We start from the raw sequence: 20,099 nt of genomic DNA on the forward strand, positions 1-20,099 counted from the left end.
GCGACCCGTCTCTCTGAAAGGCTCCCGTTGCAGCGATCATACAGTCTGAACCGGCGAGGCCTGCGTCATTTGGAGGCGGCGATCGTGTCGGCCCGATCCGATCCGGCCCCTGCGGTGCCGAGCGCTGATGGGGCCTCGAGAGTCGGCGGCGTGCCCTGCGATCCGATCTTACTCCGGCGGTGCCGAGCGCTGATGGGGCCTCGAGAGTCGGCGGCATGCCCTGCGATCCGATCCGGCTCCGGCGGTGCCGAGCGCTGATGGGGCCTCGAGAGTCGGCGGCGTGCCCTGCGATCCGATCTTACTCCGGCGGTGCCGAGCGCTGATGGGGCCTCGAGAGTCGGCGGCATGCCCTGCGATCCGATCCGGCTCCGGCGGCGCCGAGCGCTGATGGGACCTCGAGAATCGGCGGCGTGCCCTGCGGCAGGACCAGCCCCGGCGGTGTCGAGCGCTGATGGAGCCTCGAGAGTCAGCGGCGTGCCCTGTGGCAGGACCGGCCGGCGGGCCAGGGGTGACATGCCAGGAGCATGGCTCACATGTTGCCGCAGAGGCGCTGGCGAGCGAACTGACCGGCTGACTTTGTGCTGATGAAAACCATGCCTTTTCTCCCCAGAGAAATCTTGTAAACTCTCTTTACATCCGAGGCTCCGTTGTCTCTCTGTTGTTCTGGTCGCTCGTGAGCTCTCCTCGCTGATATGTGCGTGGCTGCTGTGGCGCGGGATGCTCCGTTAAACCCGGCGAGTTCGTTACCTGAGATGGCCGCAGCGGCGTCTGCGGCGCTCGTCACCAGCTGCTGTCGCGCAGCGCCTTACCCGTCAGCTCCGGTGATTCGCCGGCTCTGGTTGGCAAGTAGCGGCTCGGCTGGCTGCGGCTGCTCGGTGTGGCTCGGTCGGCCCGGCCGGCTCGTTATCCTCAGCGTCAGCACTCGTGGCGCCCCGGCTGCTCGGGGCGCCGGCTGCTGTTCATTTGCACGTGCCGTGCCGTGCCGCCGTTCCGGGAAGCCGGCTGCGGTGGCGGCCGTCCGCCTGCCCGCCGACCATTGCGGCAGGTCAGTGTCGAGCGGCAGCGACCGGGCGGGAGCGCTCCAGGGCTCCGAACGTAGCCCCTTTGGTGGAGTAAGGCCGGTTTCTCATTACAAGCGTCCAGCTACGTTTCGTAGCTGCCCACTGTTAGTCGTCCCTAGCTCCACTCCACAGCCGCTTGCTGCCAGCCTCCAGCTGCACAGTAGAGCCAGCTACACCATTGTCCAGCTGCACACTCTAATCAGCGCTGTCAGCGTGCCGCGGTCAAGCTAGCCAGGGTCAGTCTTCAAACGTCCACCGAAGCTGGCGGCCGCCAGTCCCGTCAGTCTCTGCCAGGCCGCCGCCAGTCCCGTGGTATTCCCCGTCAGTCTCTGGCAGGCCGCCGGTATTCAGGGATACTCCCCATCAGTCTCTGGCAGGCCGCCGGCACCCAGGAATACCCCCATCAGTCTCTGGCAGGCCGCCGGCATCCAGGAATACCCCCATCAGTCTCTGGCCCGCCGCCGGCATTCAGGAATACCCCCATCAGTCTCTGGCCCGCCGCCGGCATCCAGGGATACTCCCCATCAGTCTCTGGTAGGCCGCCGGCATTCACGGATACTCCCCATCAGTCTCTGGCAGGCCGCCGGCATCCAGGGATACTCCCCATCAGTCTCTGGTAGGCCGCCGGCATTCAGGGATACTCCCCATCAGTCTCTGGTATGCCGCCGTCATTCAGGACGTGCCCCCGTCGGGCTCAAGATGCCCAGTGCCCGCCCGCAGGCACCGGCCGGGGCGGGATGCGGCGCGGCAGCCGTCGCCGATGGCTGCGGACCGGCCCCACCCACTAATTAGTGGCGGCTTGTTTGCGGGCCTGGCCGGGCTTAGGCGCCGTCGGCCGGCCGGGGCGCTGGCGCCGCCGGCGCGGCCGAAACGGACGCGGCGCGGCTCGTCGCCCCCTCTCAGCCCTCTCATGATAATGCCCCTGCGGCCGCCGACCGCCCCAGCGCACTCCGGCACTGCCGGTGGACACCGGTGGACTCCGGTGACCTCGAAGGTGGATGCCCGGTCCGGCAGATGGCTGTGACTGCCGCAAAGGCTCTGGCTGTCTCGGATGAGTCGGTTGTCTGTGTGGAACTGCAGAGGCAGTGCCCGCTGTCACGCAAGGGTCCCACCGGCCGTGCAAATTAATTTTCTTCTCTTTGGTGCAGCATCGCCTTTCGGAACGTTCTGTTGGCAGTTTTGCATGGGAAAGCCTGCTGTCGTGTTCCGTGAAGAGCAAGGTCCGTTGTTGCGTGCCAGACTCCTCCCGGTAACTCCGTGCAGGGTCCCGACCGGAGCAGAAGAGCCACTCTCATCAAATCACCCGGCGGACAGATTGCGCGATCGCACCCGTGTTTTGCTTCTGACTTCTCCGAACTGTGAAGGTTTGGTGACTGGAGCTGATGGGCACGGCTGCAGATGTCCCAGCACCAACTGCGCACAGTTTTGTTTGTTCCAAAACGTGCATCGTAGTGTTCTGAGTATCGAAAAGAGCAGGTGTACTTTACATGACATGAATGTTGCAGTTGTATGCACGATACAGGTTTGTAGAAGCTGCAGGCATCAAAGCCACCATACATCAGTCGATGTACCGATACAGCAGCCCGCCACCCCGTCTCATCAGTGTTTTTGAGGTCAGAACGTTGGTCTGCCAATCGTAAGGTTGTAGACCCGAGATTTGAAAATGCTGGAAGCCTTCAAGTCTGAGGGGGAGCACATCTACATGTAACCATACTCGGGTCCTCCCAGAAACAAGCTACAATAATTATTTGATATGCTCATTTCTTTCGGAATAATTCCTGGGCATGATTAGCACAAGTTGTTTTATTGTGATCGCTGCTGTATTCCATATGGCATTCTATGGCAAGTAGCCCAAAATGATTGCATTGACTCAAACAGGTATGAGTAGATGCTGTCATAGCTTATCTCGTAGTCCTGTATCTTCGCTTGTTTGCACTTCCATTTTATCGCTGCTCTCGTATCAGCTTGCCGTTCTGCATCGCTCGATACGGCGGCTGCGCGCCACGACTTCCGTCATTGCGAAGCACGCCCTCCATACTTTTTCCACCAGATAGCCTGGCCCTGAATCAGGGTGTCGCCGGTGTTTGGTGGTCACGTGTGCGGCGCCGGGGCCACCTCAGTGGGCCAGCGCTGCTCCTGTCGACATTCGAACGCTTGTTTGTGCCGGCTGCACGTGAAAAAGGCGGCGGCCCGGTGTCACGGGGCTGAAGCGGAGCGCGGGGTTGAGTTTCGCGCGGGAGCCGCCTGCAGGTCACTGAACCGGCGCAGCGAAGTGGCCGCGGTCCGCGACCCTGCGCCGCCGCACCCCGCCCGACGCCTGGAGCTGCGCCGTCCCCCGCTCCGCACCTGTTCCAGCTTGCCCGCTGTCTGCACCACCTTACTCTTTAATCCCTTGCAACCCGAACAGCTCATCTTGAACCCAGAGTGGTGCTGTCCCGCACCCGAAACTATCCAGTTCCACACCCGGAGCTATCTAGTCCCGCACCCAGAACTATCCAGTCCCGCACCCGGAGCCATCCAGTCCCGCACCCGGAGCCATCCAGTCCCGTACCCGGAACTATCCAGTCCCGCACCCGGAGCTATCCAGTCCCACACCCGGAACTATCCAGTCCCGCACCCGGAGCTACCTTGTCCCGCTCCCCGAGCTGTCCCATCCCACACACAACAGCTATATCGTCCTGAGCCCCGTAGTGTCCCAGTCCACGCTGCAGCTGGATGGACACCGCTCCTCTCCACCGACTCAATCAGCAGAGGCGTGGAGGCCGCTGTCGGGGCCCGCCAGAGGCCGGGCCTCGGCTCCCACATCAGCTGCGGCCGGCCGCACACTGTCCGCAGCTGGGAGCGCGGCCAGTGCGCGTGCGCCGCTCGCAGCCAGTAATGCGCCGGCCGTCAGCGCCGTCCGCTAATGTCAAACACGTGTCGGTCGGCGGCCGGCCGCTGGCCCTGTCACTGCGGCTCGCCCTCAGAGGGCGCCGCGCCGTCGGACCTGGTGCGGGCCTGAGATCACGGCCGGCAGCGGCTGCCGCTGTTGGACTGCGTGTTCGGCGGGCTGACCGGGCCGGCCGGGAGCGGCTGCCGCTGCTTCAGGGCTGATCGGCGGGCTCACTGGGCCCGCTGAATCAGGGGGCGAGGTCGATGGCGCGAACGTGCAGCCGGTTCTCGCGCAGATAGTGGAGTGCGCTCGCCTCGCTTTTAGAGGCGGGGGCTGTTATGCCGGCTCTCGCGCGTTTTTTTGAAACAGCTCTCCTGCGTAAGGCGTGCAGAACTTTCATTTTCCATTAGTGTTTGCAGTGTCGAGTGGGCGGGTTCAAACGAGTGCGAGTATGAGTGATGCAACATTCACTTGCAACGACCTGCAATGTCGCAATATCAGAAATTTTGATGGTGGCGTGCAGTACTGGCTTGCCATTTTCGCTTTCATTCAGTTATTGTTTTAAAATGCGCGCCAAGTACGTCGACGAGAACAATGAGAACCATGCTTACACGCATCATGTATGAACTCTTGTTTTTTGCTTCGATTTCGATTTGCCTGTGCTTTGTCCTTACCACGTGAATTCTCTCTCCCGCGTCAACTCTTTTACTAGGCGGCTTTCCCAAAGTAAAGGAATTGTCCTGGTTGAAGCGGTTTCGCCTCCATTGAATCAGCTGAATTTTGAAATGATTCGACAAATGTCGAATTCGGCAAAAGCCTGAAACGGCAGGTTATGTAACGGGAATGGAGTTACCGACAACGACGCCCGAAAAGAAAACAATCACGCACTCGAGACGCGACTCACAGAATTGTCACCGGTAGCACGAACAGACCTGCCCATTGATACGCCACGTGTGGTTTGAATAAGCCCTCCGTCCGTTACTTGTCGCTGTGTAACGCTGTCAATTAATCCATCCGTGCTTGTGATACAGCATTTGTAACGGAAATAAAGATGTTTGTCACTGTAGATGTCATGTGGCTTATCATGTCTGTGGCTTTTTAGCGCGTGCCGTCGGTCGCTGCCGGCTCCCCGGCCGCGACGCCACCGCCACCCTGCCCTCACAACAAGCCCACCAATCGGTCGGACCGCGTCGCGGCGCACGCGGCAATTACAGCATCACAAACACCTCCGAACATGTGATCGGCCGGCTTTATCCGCCCGTCGGAATGCGGCGATGGCAGCCCGAGAGGGGGGCAGGGGAGGGGGGGGGGAAGGGGGAACGCTGTCGCTCCTACGGAGATGGCGGCTGATGGCGCCGCCGCTCAGCGACTGAGAGGTGCCCTTTGCCGTGTTTCAGATGGCGGGGAGCCTACCGTGCCTGTGGCTAGCGCTGGCCTGCGCGCTGTTGCCCGCCGCCGCCGAGCCGCCTGCGCGCCAGGTGAGTGCCGCAGATGCGGCTGATACGCCGCGCCGCTGTAAATCATGCCCGCGCACAGGTGGGCGGCCGCGCGGCGCGCCACCCTCGCCGCACCGCCCCGATCATTATCTGGCGCGCTCAGGTTTTCGGGACGGCGCGCCGAGGTCCCCGGCACTGGCATAATTCCTCCGGTAAGTAGGAGAGGCGGCGGTATTGTAGGAGAGGCGGCGGTGCTGTAGGAGAGACGGCGGTATTATGGGAGAGGCGGCAGCGTTGGGGCGCACCGTACAAGCATGCGACGGATGCTCACACCGGCTCGGCAGGCTTAGACATAGACCCGCGGTGGAGACGTACAGCAGTGCAATGGGGTTGGGTTTAATGCTTTTTGTCGTCTAATCGGTGACCCATCTCCTCGGGTGGCAGCGCATGTACCGTGTTGTTACAGCAATCACGCGACCACCACAAACAAAGGCTCCGGGCAGGGGAGCAGATTCTGTGCTGGTGCTCACCATAGTCTAGAGAACTCTTCTTGAGAGAGCCTCTTGACGGATAAGAATAACCGTCCGCTCTGCCTTGTGTTGTCAGTGCCAGGATTAAATCGCGCAACAATGTCAAAGTTACTACAGTATAACGCGATAATAGAACTGACTTGTGTTCAGCGTGCGCGCTGCGCTGGTTTGAGGCTGTTAAATGAAAGCTGGTCTGACAGAGCCAAGAGAATCATGTCGCCGAGGAGCTCCTCAACGCCATGTTGAAGCTGCTCTTGGCACGACGCCAGCGTCGATGCGTCTGTTATATACCACTCCAAGTGGGCTCGGACGGCGATGGCGGGGCTTTTTATCACTTCATAACGGCTCCAGCGGCGCCTCGGTTCTCAAGTGGGGCTCTGCACTCGCATTATTGGAGCTCCAGTGGTGGTCACTCACCATGGGCCGGCACTGAGCTGCCGGCGTGGGTTATGGCCCACTGACAATGCCACCGGCAATGGGCCATTACCTGCAGTCTGTGCATATTCTGCGGAAATTTCAGATGGCATACCTGACAGACATCCCTGTGCTGAGTAAGGGCTTCACTGGTAACGGTGTGGTGCTGCGCTGAGCCATACAGCATTTCTGTCCAGACGCTGGCGGCCATGGGCTTTTGCCGGGTCGTCGGTGAAGGCCGTTTGGGTTTGGCAAGGATTCCGCGTTCTCGCAGAAGCGGGACGGAACGGAATGATTTAGGTGAGAAGCACGGGGGCTCGGCGCCGACGAGCGGCTGCCCGCTCTTTTATGGGACTGAAATATGTCTTCGCTAGAATTCCGCGAGTGGAGCTGAGTTTGATAAAGTGGGAAACGGCACAATAGTGATAGATATGAATATGCGGCTTTAATGGACCATGCAGAATGTTTATCTGAATGGCTAAGGACGGAACTGGGACGCGTATCAATCGTGTATTATCGTACTGTATTATGGACCTCTTTGTGGGCGACTGGGCCTTGTCAGCTAAAGCATCTAAATTGTCTTCAAGCTGCCGCAATCTCTTGCACTGCGTCCTCCCCACTCAGCTGGGCAGCAATCAACTGCCGCTATAGCTGGAATCAGAAGCCGCTTTCAGTCGATGTCCCGATGGGACCAGACGTGATATCAGCCGTAAAGTGGCAAAGTTTGCCCTACTGACTTCCGGCGTCCACCAGAGCCTTCCACTTCTCACCCCCACGAGACAGAGGTCACTGACCGCTCGCGCCGCCCTTCTCAGACAGAGCCGCAGTCTCCGGGGAGATGGTCAGTCCCGTCCGTGTCTGCTCGTGCTCGGCTGGCCTGCGCCGCTGGACGGCCCGAGGTGCTGTGACAGTGTGGAGCCGCTGAGCGCGCGCCGGCCGGGCATCGGCCGTCCCGCCCCGGCCCGATCCGTCTGCCCTCCCCGCCCCATCGGCCAGCGGCGCTGCTCACCGCCGCGCCTGCAGCGTTGTGCAATGCACTGCCGTTTTTAGGATTTGTTTCGCATCACCAGTCGGACCAGGCGTAAAGTCGTGCCTAGCGCCGGTCAGAGATGATGATCTACAGTGTGAGCAAATTGTCGACGTCGCTTGCTGCCATGCTCCCCATATTGTCACCGACTTCAACTGCGGTCCTCCAAGTAAGGCTGAAGTGGTCCAGCTTGTTGCACGGCATACTGTAACTCCAAATCGCACACAGTTGCAACTTGGTTAGCCGCTCACCTCAGTTCATAGACTTTCGGCAATATGGAGGCTTCTGAGCAGAACGCCTGGCTGAACACCTGGCGGCAGGCGTTCAGTGGAACCGGAGCTCGATACGAGGCGTCAGAGTCGACAGAGGCGTCTCGACAGATACGAGTCGACAGAGGCGTCTCGTAATAGACCCTGACAGAGTTGTGACGAACGGGCGAGCGCTTGCAGGTCCCTCGGCGCGATGCTGGTAGTCTGGAACGCATCGTCAAAACGGGCTTTGTCCTGTCGGATTTCGTCATATCGGATTTCGTTTTGGGAAAACGGTGGGAAAGAATATTTTGTAGGAGTTCACTTGTGTTTCTTAATGACCTTTTACGGCAGTAAGGATCACTTGGCTCTATCCCCTTCTCTCGTTAAAGCAGAGGTGCTGTTTTGAAAAATAAGGGGGCTGAGCAGTAAAAAGTGACTAACCTTCCCAGAAAATAAGCCAGAGGAGGTTCAGAGGTTCAAGAAAAAGAGGTTCATCCCCGAATTTTACCCGATTTTTTCTCAAGCTGGATGGGAGCTCCAGCCCCCTACCCCACCCAAAAAGGTACCCCTGGTCACCGATCTTGCATGCGCGAAGTGCTATAAAGTTGCATCTTCTTTTTAAGTGGCATTGTACAATGTAAGAAATACTTATTGACGAATGCATCAACGTCAACAGCAACCATTCAAGGAGAGCAAAACGACAAACGAAGGCAGCATATGATTATTTATGCATAAAGTACGCGTATAGATGTTTCAGCTGTGCACAGATCAGCCCTATGAAACCCAACCCAGCCCACGTCTCACACCAACGCATTCCAGCCAGACACAACCGAACGTAATTCTGTTAATCGCTTTACCTTTAATAGGAGTGTCCGATCTTTGGAGAATATTAAAAACACCCTCTTTGGAAACCTAAGGACCATTTACGTTGAATCACAGCACTGGGTAGTACCACGGTAGCATCATCAAGATATAATATGAAGAATCATTTTGATTAATTTGTATATGAGTCGTGCACATCAACTTACACTCTTTGTTTCCCACGCTATCCACATTCATTAACGTCTAAAGCTACGCAACGTCGATCCTACGTCGGGTTCTGAAACCCGGTGACCTGGTGGTGACCTGGTGGTGACCATCGAGGCTCAAGAAAGTGACAATGACGCTCAATTACAACTTCTCCCGCCGAGATAGAGTTACGAAACGTATTTGAGAAGGAGTGTAGTTTCCTATTCAGACTTCTTTGGAGGAAAGTAGGTCAAATCCGGAGAAAAGCTTGTCTTTAGTGTATTTTAGGGGCAGTTTAAGCCATTTCCCTCGCTCAGTATTCCAAACCTGCTTTGCGAAACTACGCCCCTGTGGTGAAGGCTTTACGACCATCACACGCGAGGGATTCACCACCACAGTACCTCACCGCTCAGCCCACAACACCGCTCCAAAGTGGGAAACGTCTGAGTTAAGAGGCAGGTGGATCAAAATCGCTGTGAGATAATTGGCAGCTTACAACAGCCACGCATGGCACCACAAGCTTCAAGGATTTCGACTGTGTTGAAGACAAATTGAAAAACTGAATCGGGTTCTCGCACTGCACGTTGCACAAAATAATGATGCTGAATAAACAAATTGCTGTCTACCGGACTGAGCTTCGGATTTAAGAACTGTCATGTGTCTAGCACGTGAACCTGAAAAGCTTTTGTGGGGATCAGATCCATAAAATATGGTATAAAGATAGGTTGTCTAAAATTTTAGAAATGCTTGCATACCAGAACGTGCATCATCGAAGCAACAGTGACAATAAAGCATTGAGCAAACCAATAACAAGCTTTTCCGTGCCCGAAAAAAGGCAAGGATCTCATAAGTGTTTAATAGAGTGCATCGAAATGGTGTAAAACATGACGAAGGATCAGCCTATGTTTGGCCAAGGACATCAACCTTTTGCGGAATCAACTAGCGAAACAAATTCCATACCAGTGTTTTGAGCCCGCGCGCCCGCAATCTTAGGAGCAGAACACCAATGGACTGGGGTTGCAGTTTCCGTAAAACCGAACGGTGTTGGTCGCTGCAGATAAACACCAGGTGCCAGCCACCACGGGCTCACGGGAACGACCGTCGTGAAATCATCCTTTCGAAATTCGTTCAAAGTTAATTTGTATTGTACAAAGATAAGGCTTGGCTGTATATTTCACCTGTAAATCTCTTGGGATGGCCTCTGAACAGCTTAACGGTGACAGCAATACGGGAAGCGTAGATTTTACCTTTACTTTTCCAGTTCCGCCGCCAGGCTCCAACACCATTTGATCGCGCTGTAAATGTTAATTCGCTCCTATTGTCAGTCTTAATGTCGCACAGATGAAACATTCACCCGGACTGCCTTCTAAGCGTTTTCATAGATGTTTAAACATTCAAGTGCACCTTTCATAGGAACGTTATGGGTTTTGCTCGCCTGTTGGCTACCATTTAGCGTACGCCAGAGACCGACGCCGCACGAACCTCGGAGACTGCAACGCCGGGCGTCGGGTTCATTCCAAGAATTGTAACCGCGCATGCTCATTACTATCTTATCAATTTTTCCACTATTAAGTTCTGAATGAAGGTTGAGCATTGCCGGACGGATGTGGTTTGACATTGTCAGTACACATTTCCGGGCCCGTTTCGACCTACAATCGACGCTCGCGAAGCCATGAATACCCCAGCTGGCGCCGCTGACGCCGCGCCGCGTCAGAAAGACTTGGCTGTCCTTGCCGCAGCGGCCAGCAGCGGCAAGCGAGACCTACGCGCGGGGGAGGAACTGAGGACGGAGCCCGCTTGATCCGGCATGTGCCCCAGCAGTAGGTCCCTGCAGGTCGGAGGACTAGGCAGAACCGGAATCAAGAATTGCATGACTGCAGGCTCCCCACCAAAATAAACAACACGACCTAGCTTAGTTGAGATCACAAAGCGCTTTAATTCGGCGTGTGCAGGTGAAGCAGCATCTCCAGCGTCGTGCTACATCGCATTATGAGCGCCGGCGGCGGACGGCAGCGGAGCGTCGGGCGGCGGTTTGGTATGCGCTGGCTGGCCGACAGGCACGGGCCCGACTAAGCCCCCACGCGTGTGTCTCCGCCGCCTCATATGCGCCCTGGTGATGTATGTGTTTCATTTTCGCCGGGCGTTTGGTCTGGCGGCCGACTTTGTGTGTTCCCCGACCTTTCACTGGCGGCCATTCCGGCCAACTTATGAGCCTACCAAAAACAGATCGGCAGGGCTAAAGTCTCGACGGGGTGCAGCCGTCCCCGGTGCCTCCCTCGGAACTTCGTCGGCAGGCGTCTTGGCTCCGGAAAGACCGCAATGGATATCCCGACTGGCCTCATTAGTTGTAATATACCATGTGCTCATCAACTTGGCCAGAACGCCTGTTGCACATATTGTATTGTTTTTTTTTTCTTATTTGGAATAAATATCGCTAACGTGGAAAGGTAAAATAAGGTTGGATGGCCTTACTCCTACAAGCGTACGTGCTGGGATTGCATCTATAACCAGCAAGTGGTCTCGTGCCCTAGTGGTGGACCGAGGAGATCACAGACGTATGTGCATGGCCCGTGTGTGCTGGGATTGCATCCCTAACCAGCAAGTGATCTTGTGCCCTATTTGTCGACCGAGGCGATCGCAGACGTGGTCGATATATTTATGTTTATGAGGTCAAAATCCGCGTGAGTGAAGCCAGGCGTTTTTGGAAACCCACACAAATGGGAAGTGACAATACATTGAACTGGCCGTCCCTCCGAGTGATGCACGGAATAGAAATATTGGGAAATATTTGCCTTTTCGTCGAGTGACCAAAAATTTGACACTGCTCTCGCAATATGATTATTAACCTCAGTGAATCAAATTATCGCGTCCATTTATGGTCATAGCCCAATCACTTCGGAATTGGATCGCAGGGAATGGTAGCTTTTAGTTTTCTAGCGGTTACTAGCGTAGTCACCACACCAGTCAGCGTTAAGATCGTTGAGTCATTTATGGATTGGCATTCGCGTACAGTGAGCATTTGGTTGCTTATGCCTTTGTCTGCTCCCGGAGGCCAAGGTCTGGCATCAATCCTAGAAACATGTAAAAAGGTCACCAGAATCTGGGTGGGCTTTCGACAGATGTTTTTTTTTCGCCATTGGGAAATTTTAAGTTTTCCCACGTGAATCGAGGGGCAAGCTGGCTTTTGTTTTTATACAATGTTGCTGGAAAACTACGCCTGGTCAAAAAGCCTGCTTGCAAATACCTTAATCATCTCGCTAGACGTTTTGGTCAAGGCAACCTCCGCATACCGCACAACAACGAGATAATATTGTCACATTTGCCTGCACCCTGTTGTGTATCCGATGAAGGTATCCGGGTACAAATGCTCATTTTCACCGCCAGCAATCATACTCAGCGGCCCCCAGACCGAGTGTTTTTCATCGTCCTAATGGATGAGGGCAACTAAATCGTGTTACAGTAAACTCCAGTACCAAATGTTACCGCTCCCAATCACGTGAGGCGTCGAACGCATGCAATGCAGTGGCAAAGCACCCCTTATACCGACAGGAAGGATCATGATTCATCTTCAAAGCCTGCGGACACGGCATCGTGGTCGATGAATTCCCATGAGTATGGTCTAATTTGGACAGACACTTCCGTACCAAATTAGCAAATGACGTGAGCCCTGGACCCTGGGCGTGGCGTGGTCGTGAGCTGGTCGGGGACACTTGGCCCGCATACGGGCAGCCCCGCAGCCTGGCTGCCCGGGCCGGGCTCCAGCTGCCGTCCTGATGGCGTCCGCTCGTTGTTCCGTGAGGCATTGAACGGGAGTTGGAAAGCATTATCGAGCCGTTGCACATGATGTGAGAGTCGCGGCGTGGTTGCCATGCCATCCAGACGCTCCGATGCCCGTTTTCAGACGTCGAAGACGGTTTACGGGCGGGACTTTGTGAGGTCAGTCAAACTGTGCTGGACAACGCCGCCTAGCACTCAATGCCAAATCCGGTAGGACTCGCAAGAAGTGATAACCATTGGTTCGGGTAAAACTTCGGAGCAGTTACGACAGTTACGGACAGTTTGTTTGACTTGTTCATACAACTGTGTGGTTAAGCGCATAGCCAAGTCAAGTTGTTGGATGATGATACCCAATGTAATGTCATAGCATACTATGACACCCAGCGAATAAGATGAGATGAGCTACTTCACCCCACTTTTTCTAACCGCGCTTTTGTTTCAATGCATTGTGAGCAGTGACGAGTCTGCCATAGATACTGCGGAAGTCCTACTTTTGATTTGACTGTCTTGCCGACGACGCTCAGGCAACTGACCACCCAGCCATCACCTGAAGCATGCCAGCCGTTCTTCAGACGGCCCCGCTGCCAGCCAGTTCACGCGCATCCCTGCACGCCGTCACGTGTCGTGTTGTGCCCGTGACGAAGACAAATGCAGTGGTGGTGGTCTTAAAACCAGCAGTGGTCTAATCTTCAAACCAGTAGTGGTCTGGTTTGAACGGCCGTGGTGCGTCGAGCCGATGTCAGAGAGCATGTCTCTGCCGTTTGACAGCATGTCGTATCATGACGGCGGCTCATGATCCAGCCTCTGGATGTGGGTTACTCGCGCCCGTGTCTGCACTGGTCCGCACTAGTCCCTCATGAAGGCATGGAGGGTCTTCACTGGTCCCTGATAAGGCGGAGGGCGGCCTGAACCGGTCCCTGATCCGGCAGAAGTGGCCTATACTTGTCCCTGATACAGCGTGGGACGGCCTGAACTGGTCCCCGATACGGCGGGGAGAGCCTGAACTGGTCCCTGATATGGCGAGACCAGTTCAGTCCGTGCCCAGCCTGTGTTGCGCGAGTAATGGCATTCACTGGTCTCTGATGTGGCGGAAATTGTGTTCACTGGCCCCTTATCAGGCATGGAATGACCTGCAATGATCCCTGATCAGTCATGTATGGTTTGTATTGAGCTATGGAACGGTTGGGTCATCAAAAGGCGGTGATAGTTCTCGCCAGTCCCTCATAAGGCGGTTGGTGATCGGCACTGGCTCCTGATTTGGTGAGGCATTATCTGGTGATAATATCTGAATCTAGGGCGTTTCTACAACAGCGATCATCTTGCGCCGACAGCTAATCGGGGGATGATCGCCACTATTTCCCTATACGGAAAGACGATGGCATGCACTGGTCTCTGCCAATGCAGGAAATGGTTCCTCTAGTCACCGATGCGCCGGGAATGGTCTTCACCGGTCCCTGATAAGCTGCGACGGCCTGTGCTGGCCCCTGATACGGTGGTACGTTCTCTCTCCCAGCCTCCCCGCCCAGCAGCCCCACCTCCCAGTCCCAGCAGACTGCACCGAGCCCATCCGGCATTCAGGTGGCGTGCTGGTCAGTGATTCGCTCAAATAAAGGCCCAGACAAACAATCGCACCTATTTCTGGTGCGGCGCCCCGGGCGCGAGAACAAAGGAGAGACGCTTGGCGGATGTTGAGTGGCGAACCATAGTGACCACTCCACACGGACAAAACTTGCGCAGCATGGCGACCCTCAGCCCGTGCGGTGCCTAGCCGCGACCGCAGCTTACCGGCCAAAAGACCCGCATGCGTCACACCTGTTTCCGTGTTCTGTGGCGGTTGACAGTTTCTGTGTTCTGTGGCGGTTGACAGTTTCTGCTCTGCGACGGAGCCATTGTCCCGTTCATGTCCAACGAAGGTGTATTTCAACTTCAATACCGGGCTTTGGACCTTATCAGCATTTGGGTATTCGCGCTTAGGCAAATGTCTCCTGCGGGCACAAATGCTTGGATCAGCAAGACGTGGACTGCTCAACAATGTTTCCCTGCTGTGATTAATTCAGATCCCTCGCCGAGAACAGGTGAGGAACCCATCCCACCAGGTAACGGCTCAAATATCTTAGAGTGTTCCGAAAAGATGCCTTCAATGATGCAAGGGTGAGCCGATTTAGCCATGCACCACCGGAAGCGTCGCTGAAATCGGTACGCTCTTAGTGCAGATCTTGGTCACTGACGTCATGCCTTCGAAGGCTGATGCGACTAAAATCTTCTGAGTAGGGTATGGACTCATCCCAACTTAATCTCTCCCATGACAGCGAAAGAAACAAATGGTCACCGGTGGAACGGGAAAAAGGTGCGCGGCAAGTCTATCTGTCAATAATGTTTCTATGACATGACTTCACTCTGTTGTCATACTTTTAAACTATGCCATCCTTACTTTTTGTCACGCTTTTACACCGTAACACGTGAGCCGTGTTTCTGCATTTTAACATGATTTTTGAGGGACATATATTGCAATATCACGCTATATATGGCGTGCAACTTCCATCTGCAACCTCTATCGATTTTTCTATGGCTGGCTTGTGTTATGGCGGACACTCCATCATAAGTCAAGGGTTGTCGCTTAGAAAACACCAGCTGTTAATGTTCCAGACATTTCCGGATTACGCTGAGCATGCTGCCACACGGAAGTGCCAAGCTGAACAAACCTCATGGCATTGTGAAGTTTGCCAGTGCTTAACTCGTGCAGAGAAGCGCGGCGAGTCTCCGCTCATGAACTGCAATCAGTGTATTGACAATCGAACTGGTCCTTGCACCTCCTCTGCCTAGTGGTTCGTTCGCCGCCACCTGGTCACGTCAACTGGCAGCGGCCGGCCTAAAGTGAGGACTGGCGGGGCGGGGGTGGGCGGGGCTAAGTTTTCCATGGCATGTCGCCGGGTGGTAAACGGCTCCGCTTGTGCTAATTGTGCGAGCCGGTGGTTGTCATGTGCAGCCGGCCCGTAATTGACCTCATTAAGGTGACTGTATCGCGGGGTCGTCGACAATGCCTCGGCGCCGCCGCCGTGTCCCAGCCGGTGGGAGTCCGCCGACCTGCAGGTCGCCCCGGGCCGGACACCAGCGCAGGGTGGTCCCCTGCCGCCGCGCCGGAGCGACCGAGCCGGGGCCGCTGGCGAGCATCCGAGGGCAGAACCACCGACTGTGCCGCCGCCAGCCCACTGATCCGATCCGACCCAATCTGATCCGATTGGGGCGGCTCCTGTGATGTCAGTGCGCCGCGCGGCGACCGCGGCCTGCCACGACCAGCGGGCTGGATAGGTGTGGTCCTTAGCCTGCAGGAGCTGAAAGGTGCAGCCGTCTTCATTCCACGGGATGGAAAGCGACGAGCGTGCTACTACTCACGCGGTGGGGCTGAAGCCGCGGCCTCCGCCGCACGCGCCGCCGCCCCGCATAAGCGGTGCTGCCGACATTGACCCGGCTACGGCCGCGGCCGGCTGTCGTGCGGTGATCACAACCTCTGATGGGACTGAGGCTCGCGCCCACCACCGGTGGATGCCGAGGCCGGACCCCGGCCCTGGGCGCCGCCAGCGGCCCGGTTTGGGCGACGCGTGTGGCTTCACGGCGACAACGGCCGGTCTGGAGCATGCCTTGCGGTGTTATTTCGGTGACACTAGCGCAGGGATCGGCAGACTTCTTTGATTTGATGATGGCTGACGCTTTCGGAGATTTCTGGCCCGTCTTTATCCCACTGTGGGCATTTGCTTATTTCCTCGTGTGGTCTCAACAGGGTTTAACGGAATTCCGCATACCAAAGAGTTTTCCATGTTAGTTCAAAAACGTGCAGTACATCTTGGCTCCTAAGAGCAGGATCTCATCCCGAACAAATCGCGAGCGCCTGAAATATTGTCACCTCTCCTCGTTGTCTTCGTATGTAATCCCGTGGACAAAAGCGCTGCCGTAATGGAAGTACCATCAGTGGTATTTAGCTGCATTGAGCAGTATTAAGATCACAACTTTTCAAAATTATCGCAGTGTTAAAGGAAAACCAGCAAAGAAGGAACAAAATAAATCAGAACCACATCTATCAACTTTCTAGATATTGAATGCCAAAATGATTTTTCGCAGGCCATCCCCTGCAGCATAACATGCCAGGGGCGTTTCAGATTCATTTGGAGCATTGCTGCGCTGGTCGTCTGAGGAGACGTGCTGTGACCCTGCTGTGGCCCGTGTCCCGCCTGTGACCCGTGACTGTCATGACCCTGCGACCTGGCTGTGACCTCTGACCGTGGCGTGACCCGCAGGCGGACGGCTGGGGCGAGTGGTCGGAGTGGGGGCCGTGCAGCCAGCCCTGCGACGGGGGCGTCTCTCGCCGCACGAGGCCCTGCCACGAGGCCCAGGGCTGTCCGGGCCTCGGCGTCCAGCGGCAAATGTGCAACATGCAGGTCAGCCTCAGCTTCGCCCTCTGCTCTTCCGATGAGTCACTTTTCGAGAGAATATAGCAATGCATACGGTGTCACTCGTTATTATTGTGTATATACTCTGTGTTTCAGCCAGCACTATTGGTTGTGAGAAGTGATATTCCGTAACATATTTGCAGCCAGCAAAAAGCCATGTGCGCCTTGTGGCGGCAGCTATATGGTCATATCAAGGAATTTAATCTCATTTTGGCTGTCAGCAGTAGCATATGCTTATTATTGATTAAATGCACAAGCAAATTACTTTGAACCGAATTTCTTCGAAAAGGTACACGTTTTTTATAGATAAGTTGATATCCTGGATGTTTTTTATAGTATATTCTCCGCATTTAATTACAACGATGCAGAGAGGTCGAGGATTTTTCTCCGATGAGTTTTGCGACGGTCGGGTCTGCTTGCGTCAGTGAAATGTTACAACCGAGCATCATGTTTCCACATTTTAGTGTTAACGAAATCTGGACACTGTTATGTTGGCTTATAGCCCGGTAATTGGAATGCCATTCAAAACCCATCGCGTTGCATTGCTGGCCGCCAGCCACTAGACATGCAAATACGTTGCAAGTGCAACTGCACGGATTTTAGTGATAAAGAGGCCTCGGAACGCTTCGGTAAAAAGTCTCAGGCACGCTAATGAGCCACGGTAAATTGCACTCTTTAATCGGATTACGGTGAGATGACGGCGTAGTTTCATGTGGGTAGATTGAAACATCTGGTTATCGGATACGATCCCGATTACTGCCGAAGTCAGCGTCACGTGCTTTCAACACATTCAGGGCAGGATCAGTCTGACTTCCGGCGGAAGTGTGTTTTTAGGGATTTGGTAGCATTTGTGTTGGTCTTGCAAATTGAATGAAGAGTGCAAAGCGAAGAACAAAAACATGTGATGACCAATCTCTCACCCCGTGCACCTCATGCACTGCATCTGCAACAAGGCCTTAGGCTGTTTTCCTATTCACGCTTGCGGCACAACTTGGTTCTTACCAGTGACGAAGGCCACCGTATTGGCTCCAGTCACTTCCATCTGCGCCATCCCAGTGCCCCGCCCCCGCCCCCGCCCCCGCCGTCACTCCGCTCGGCGGCAAGCCTTGTTCGCGCGCACGCTCCGCATCGTTGTGGACAGTCATCGTCGTCGGCATCGACAAGGGCCGCGCACGATCCTGTGTCAACGCGGCCGGTGGTAACTGTGTGAAACACCACGTGGGACGCCTTTGTGGGCGCTCCGTGGCGCCTTTGTCGGTGGCGTGTGTCGAGCGGCTGGAGGCGCCGGCGCCGTCCGGCCGGGGCGGCCGCCCGCGGTCGCCGAGTCTGCCGCCGACTCGACCATGGCTATTTGTTTCGCCGTCGCCGGCGGCTGACTCAGCCTCGACTCGACGATTCTGGCGCGGTAATCCCGGCGCCGCTCTCGGTCGCGCCGCCCCTCATCTGACGCCGAATGCATCCCGGAGCGCGGTGTGATATTGTCGGCCACTCGGCCGCGGCTGCTGATACCCGGCGCTTTTAATAAAGTTGTTTGCAAAGTTGGCTCACTCTGGCGCCAAACCCGTCTGCCAGGTAAGTTTGTGTGGTCTCTTACTTCCAGATTTCGTGGGGATACGGAGAGGCAGATTAGAACTGCTGTTTTTGTTTTATCTTTCCGGAGATATCCGCTGTTTGAGGCTTGTATGCAAAAAGCGTTCGCTGCCAGCCGAGGCTTTTGCGGCGTTTCCGCACCACCCTTTCGCTTAGGCGCGCCGCGCCGCGGTATTACCAAAAACAAAAACAACTGAAGAGGCCTCCAAAGGCCTGCGAAGTGTCCAAACGCCAACTTCTGGGCACGTCATATTTAGAAAGCTCTATCGCAAAGCTGTGAATGAAGTGGACTGTCATAAGACTGTCAAAGAAATAGACTGTCATAAAATAGAACAGATAGCTGAAGAGGGCTCATTATATTTATGCACCTTCAATGTTTTGTAACATAAGTTTTGATGAATATGAAACAAAGTATTTTATAATTTTGTGTATGAAATCGTTGCTTCTGCTACCGCCGAAATACTGCTATGACACTCGCATGCTGATGCTGTAAGGTCTCAAACGCTGGGACCATAACTGTTCTTGATGAGAGCAGTAAAACAGTTACACAGTTAAAGATGAGTGTAATTCAGGGACCATGTGGTTTGCGTTTCACGGAATTGCAGAACTGACTCGTCGTTCTGATGTTCAATGCTTCAGAACTGCTTAGCCGAGCCAAAGCATTATGACGAATCGCTCTCGATTCCAGCGCATTAACGAGAGACCCTCCCCGCGCAATCGATAGCAGACTTGCCGGCGCTAGGGATGTGTCGTGCCCTCCCACTGGCCCCCAGAGAGCCAACGAGAGAGGAGCGCAAGACAGCGATGACGTACCGTGCCCTCCACCGATCCTTGGAGAGCCAGGGCGTGAATTGCTACACAAGGATAACGTGTTGTTCTATCCACCAATCCTGAGAGAGCCACGATGGGGGGGGGTAGACATCGATGGCGTATCCCTCCATCGATCCTGGGAAAGCCGGAAAGGAGTGGGAGGAGGGATGGGGGCAATGACGCGTCGATTCGTCCACCGATCCCCGAAGAGGTGGAGACGAACAGGATGCAGACAACTTTATCGTTTTGTCTTCCCATCACCGATCTTGGGCAAACCAAGGGAATGAGAGTGGGGTAAGAGAGAGAGAGAGGAGAGAGAGAGAGAGAGAGAGAGAGAGAGAGAGAGAGAGAGAGAGAGAGAGAGAGAGAGAGAGAGAGAGAGAGAGAGAGAGAGAGAGAGAGAGAGAGAGAGAGAGAGAGAGAGAGAGAGAGAGAGAGAGAGAGAGAGAGAGAGAGAGAGAGAGAGAGAGAGAGAGAGAGAGAGAGAGAGAGAGAGAGAGAGAGAGAGAGAGAGAGAGAGAGAGGAGAGAGAGAGAGAGAGAGAGAGAGAGAGAGAGAGAGAGAGAGAGAGAGAGAGAGAGAGAGAGAGAGAGAGAGAGAGAGAGAGAGAGAGAGAGAGAGAGAGAGAGAGAGAGAGAGAGAGAGAGAGAGAGAGAGAGAGAGAGAGAGAGAGAGAGAGAGAGAGAGAGAGAGAGAGAGAGAGAGAGAGAGAGAGAGAGAGAGAGAGAGAGAAGAGAGAGAGAGAGAGAGAGAGAGAGAGAGAGAGAGGAGAGAGAGAGAGAGAGAGAGAGAGAGAGAGAGAGAGAGAGAGAGAGAGAGAGAGAGAGAGAGAGAGAGAGAGAGAGAAGAGAGAGAGAGAGAGAGAGAGAGAGAGAGAG

At 55.2% G+C, this 20,099-nt stretch overlaps 1 protein-coding gene across 1 annotated transcript in view; it reads left to right on the forward strand.

The window, feature by feature from the left end:
• Nucleotides 1–20,099, forward strand: part of LOC119102762 (papilin) — an 82,129-nt gene that overhangs the window by 14,261 nt on the left and 47,769 nt on the right. The window contains exons 2-3 of the mRNA XM_037226217.1: nucleotides 5,331–5,411; nucleotides 16,669–16,809. Of these exons, the coding sequence (XP_037082112.1) occupies nucleotides 5,331–5,411; nucleotides 16,669–16,809 (222 nt within the window). The remainder of the gene's footprint in view (nucleotides 1–5,330; nucleotides 5,412–16,668; nucleotides 16,810–20,099) is intronic.

The sequence above is a fragment of the Pollicipes pollicipes genome, unplaced genomic scaffold, assembly GCF_011947565.3.
Source record: "Pollicipes pollicipes isolate AB1234 unplaced genomic scaffold, Ppol_2.1 Scaffold_5724;HRSCAF=6776_pilon_pilon_pilon, whole genome shotgun sequence".
Classification (NCBI taxonomy): Eukaryota; Metazoa; Arthropoda; class Thecostraca; order Pollicipedomorpha; family Pollicipedidae; genus Pollicipes; species Pollicipes pollicipes.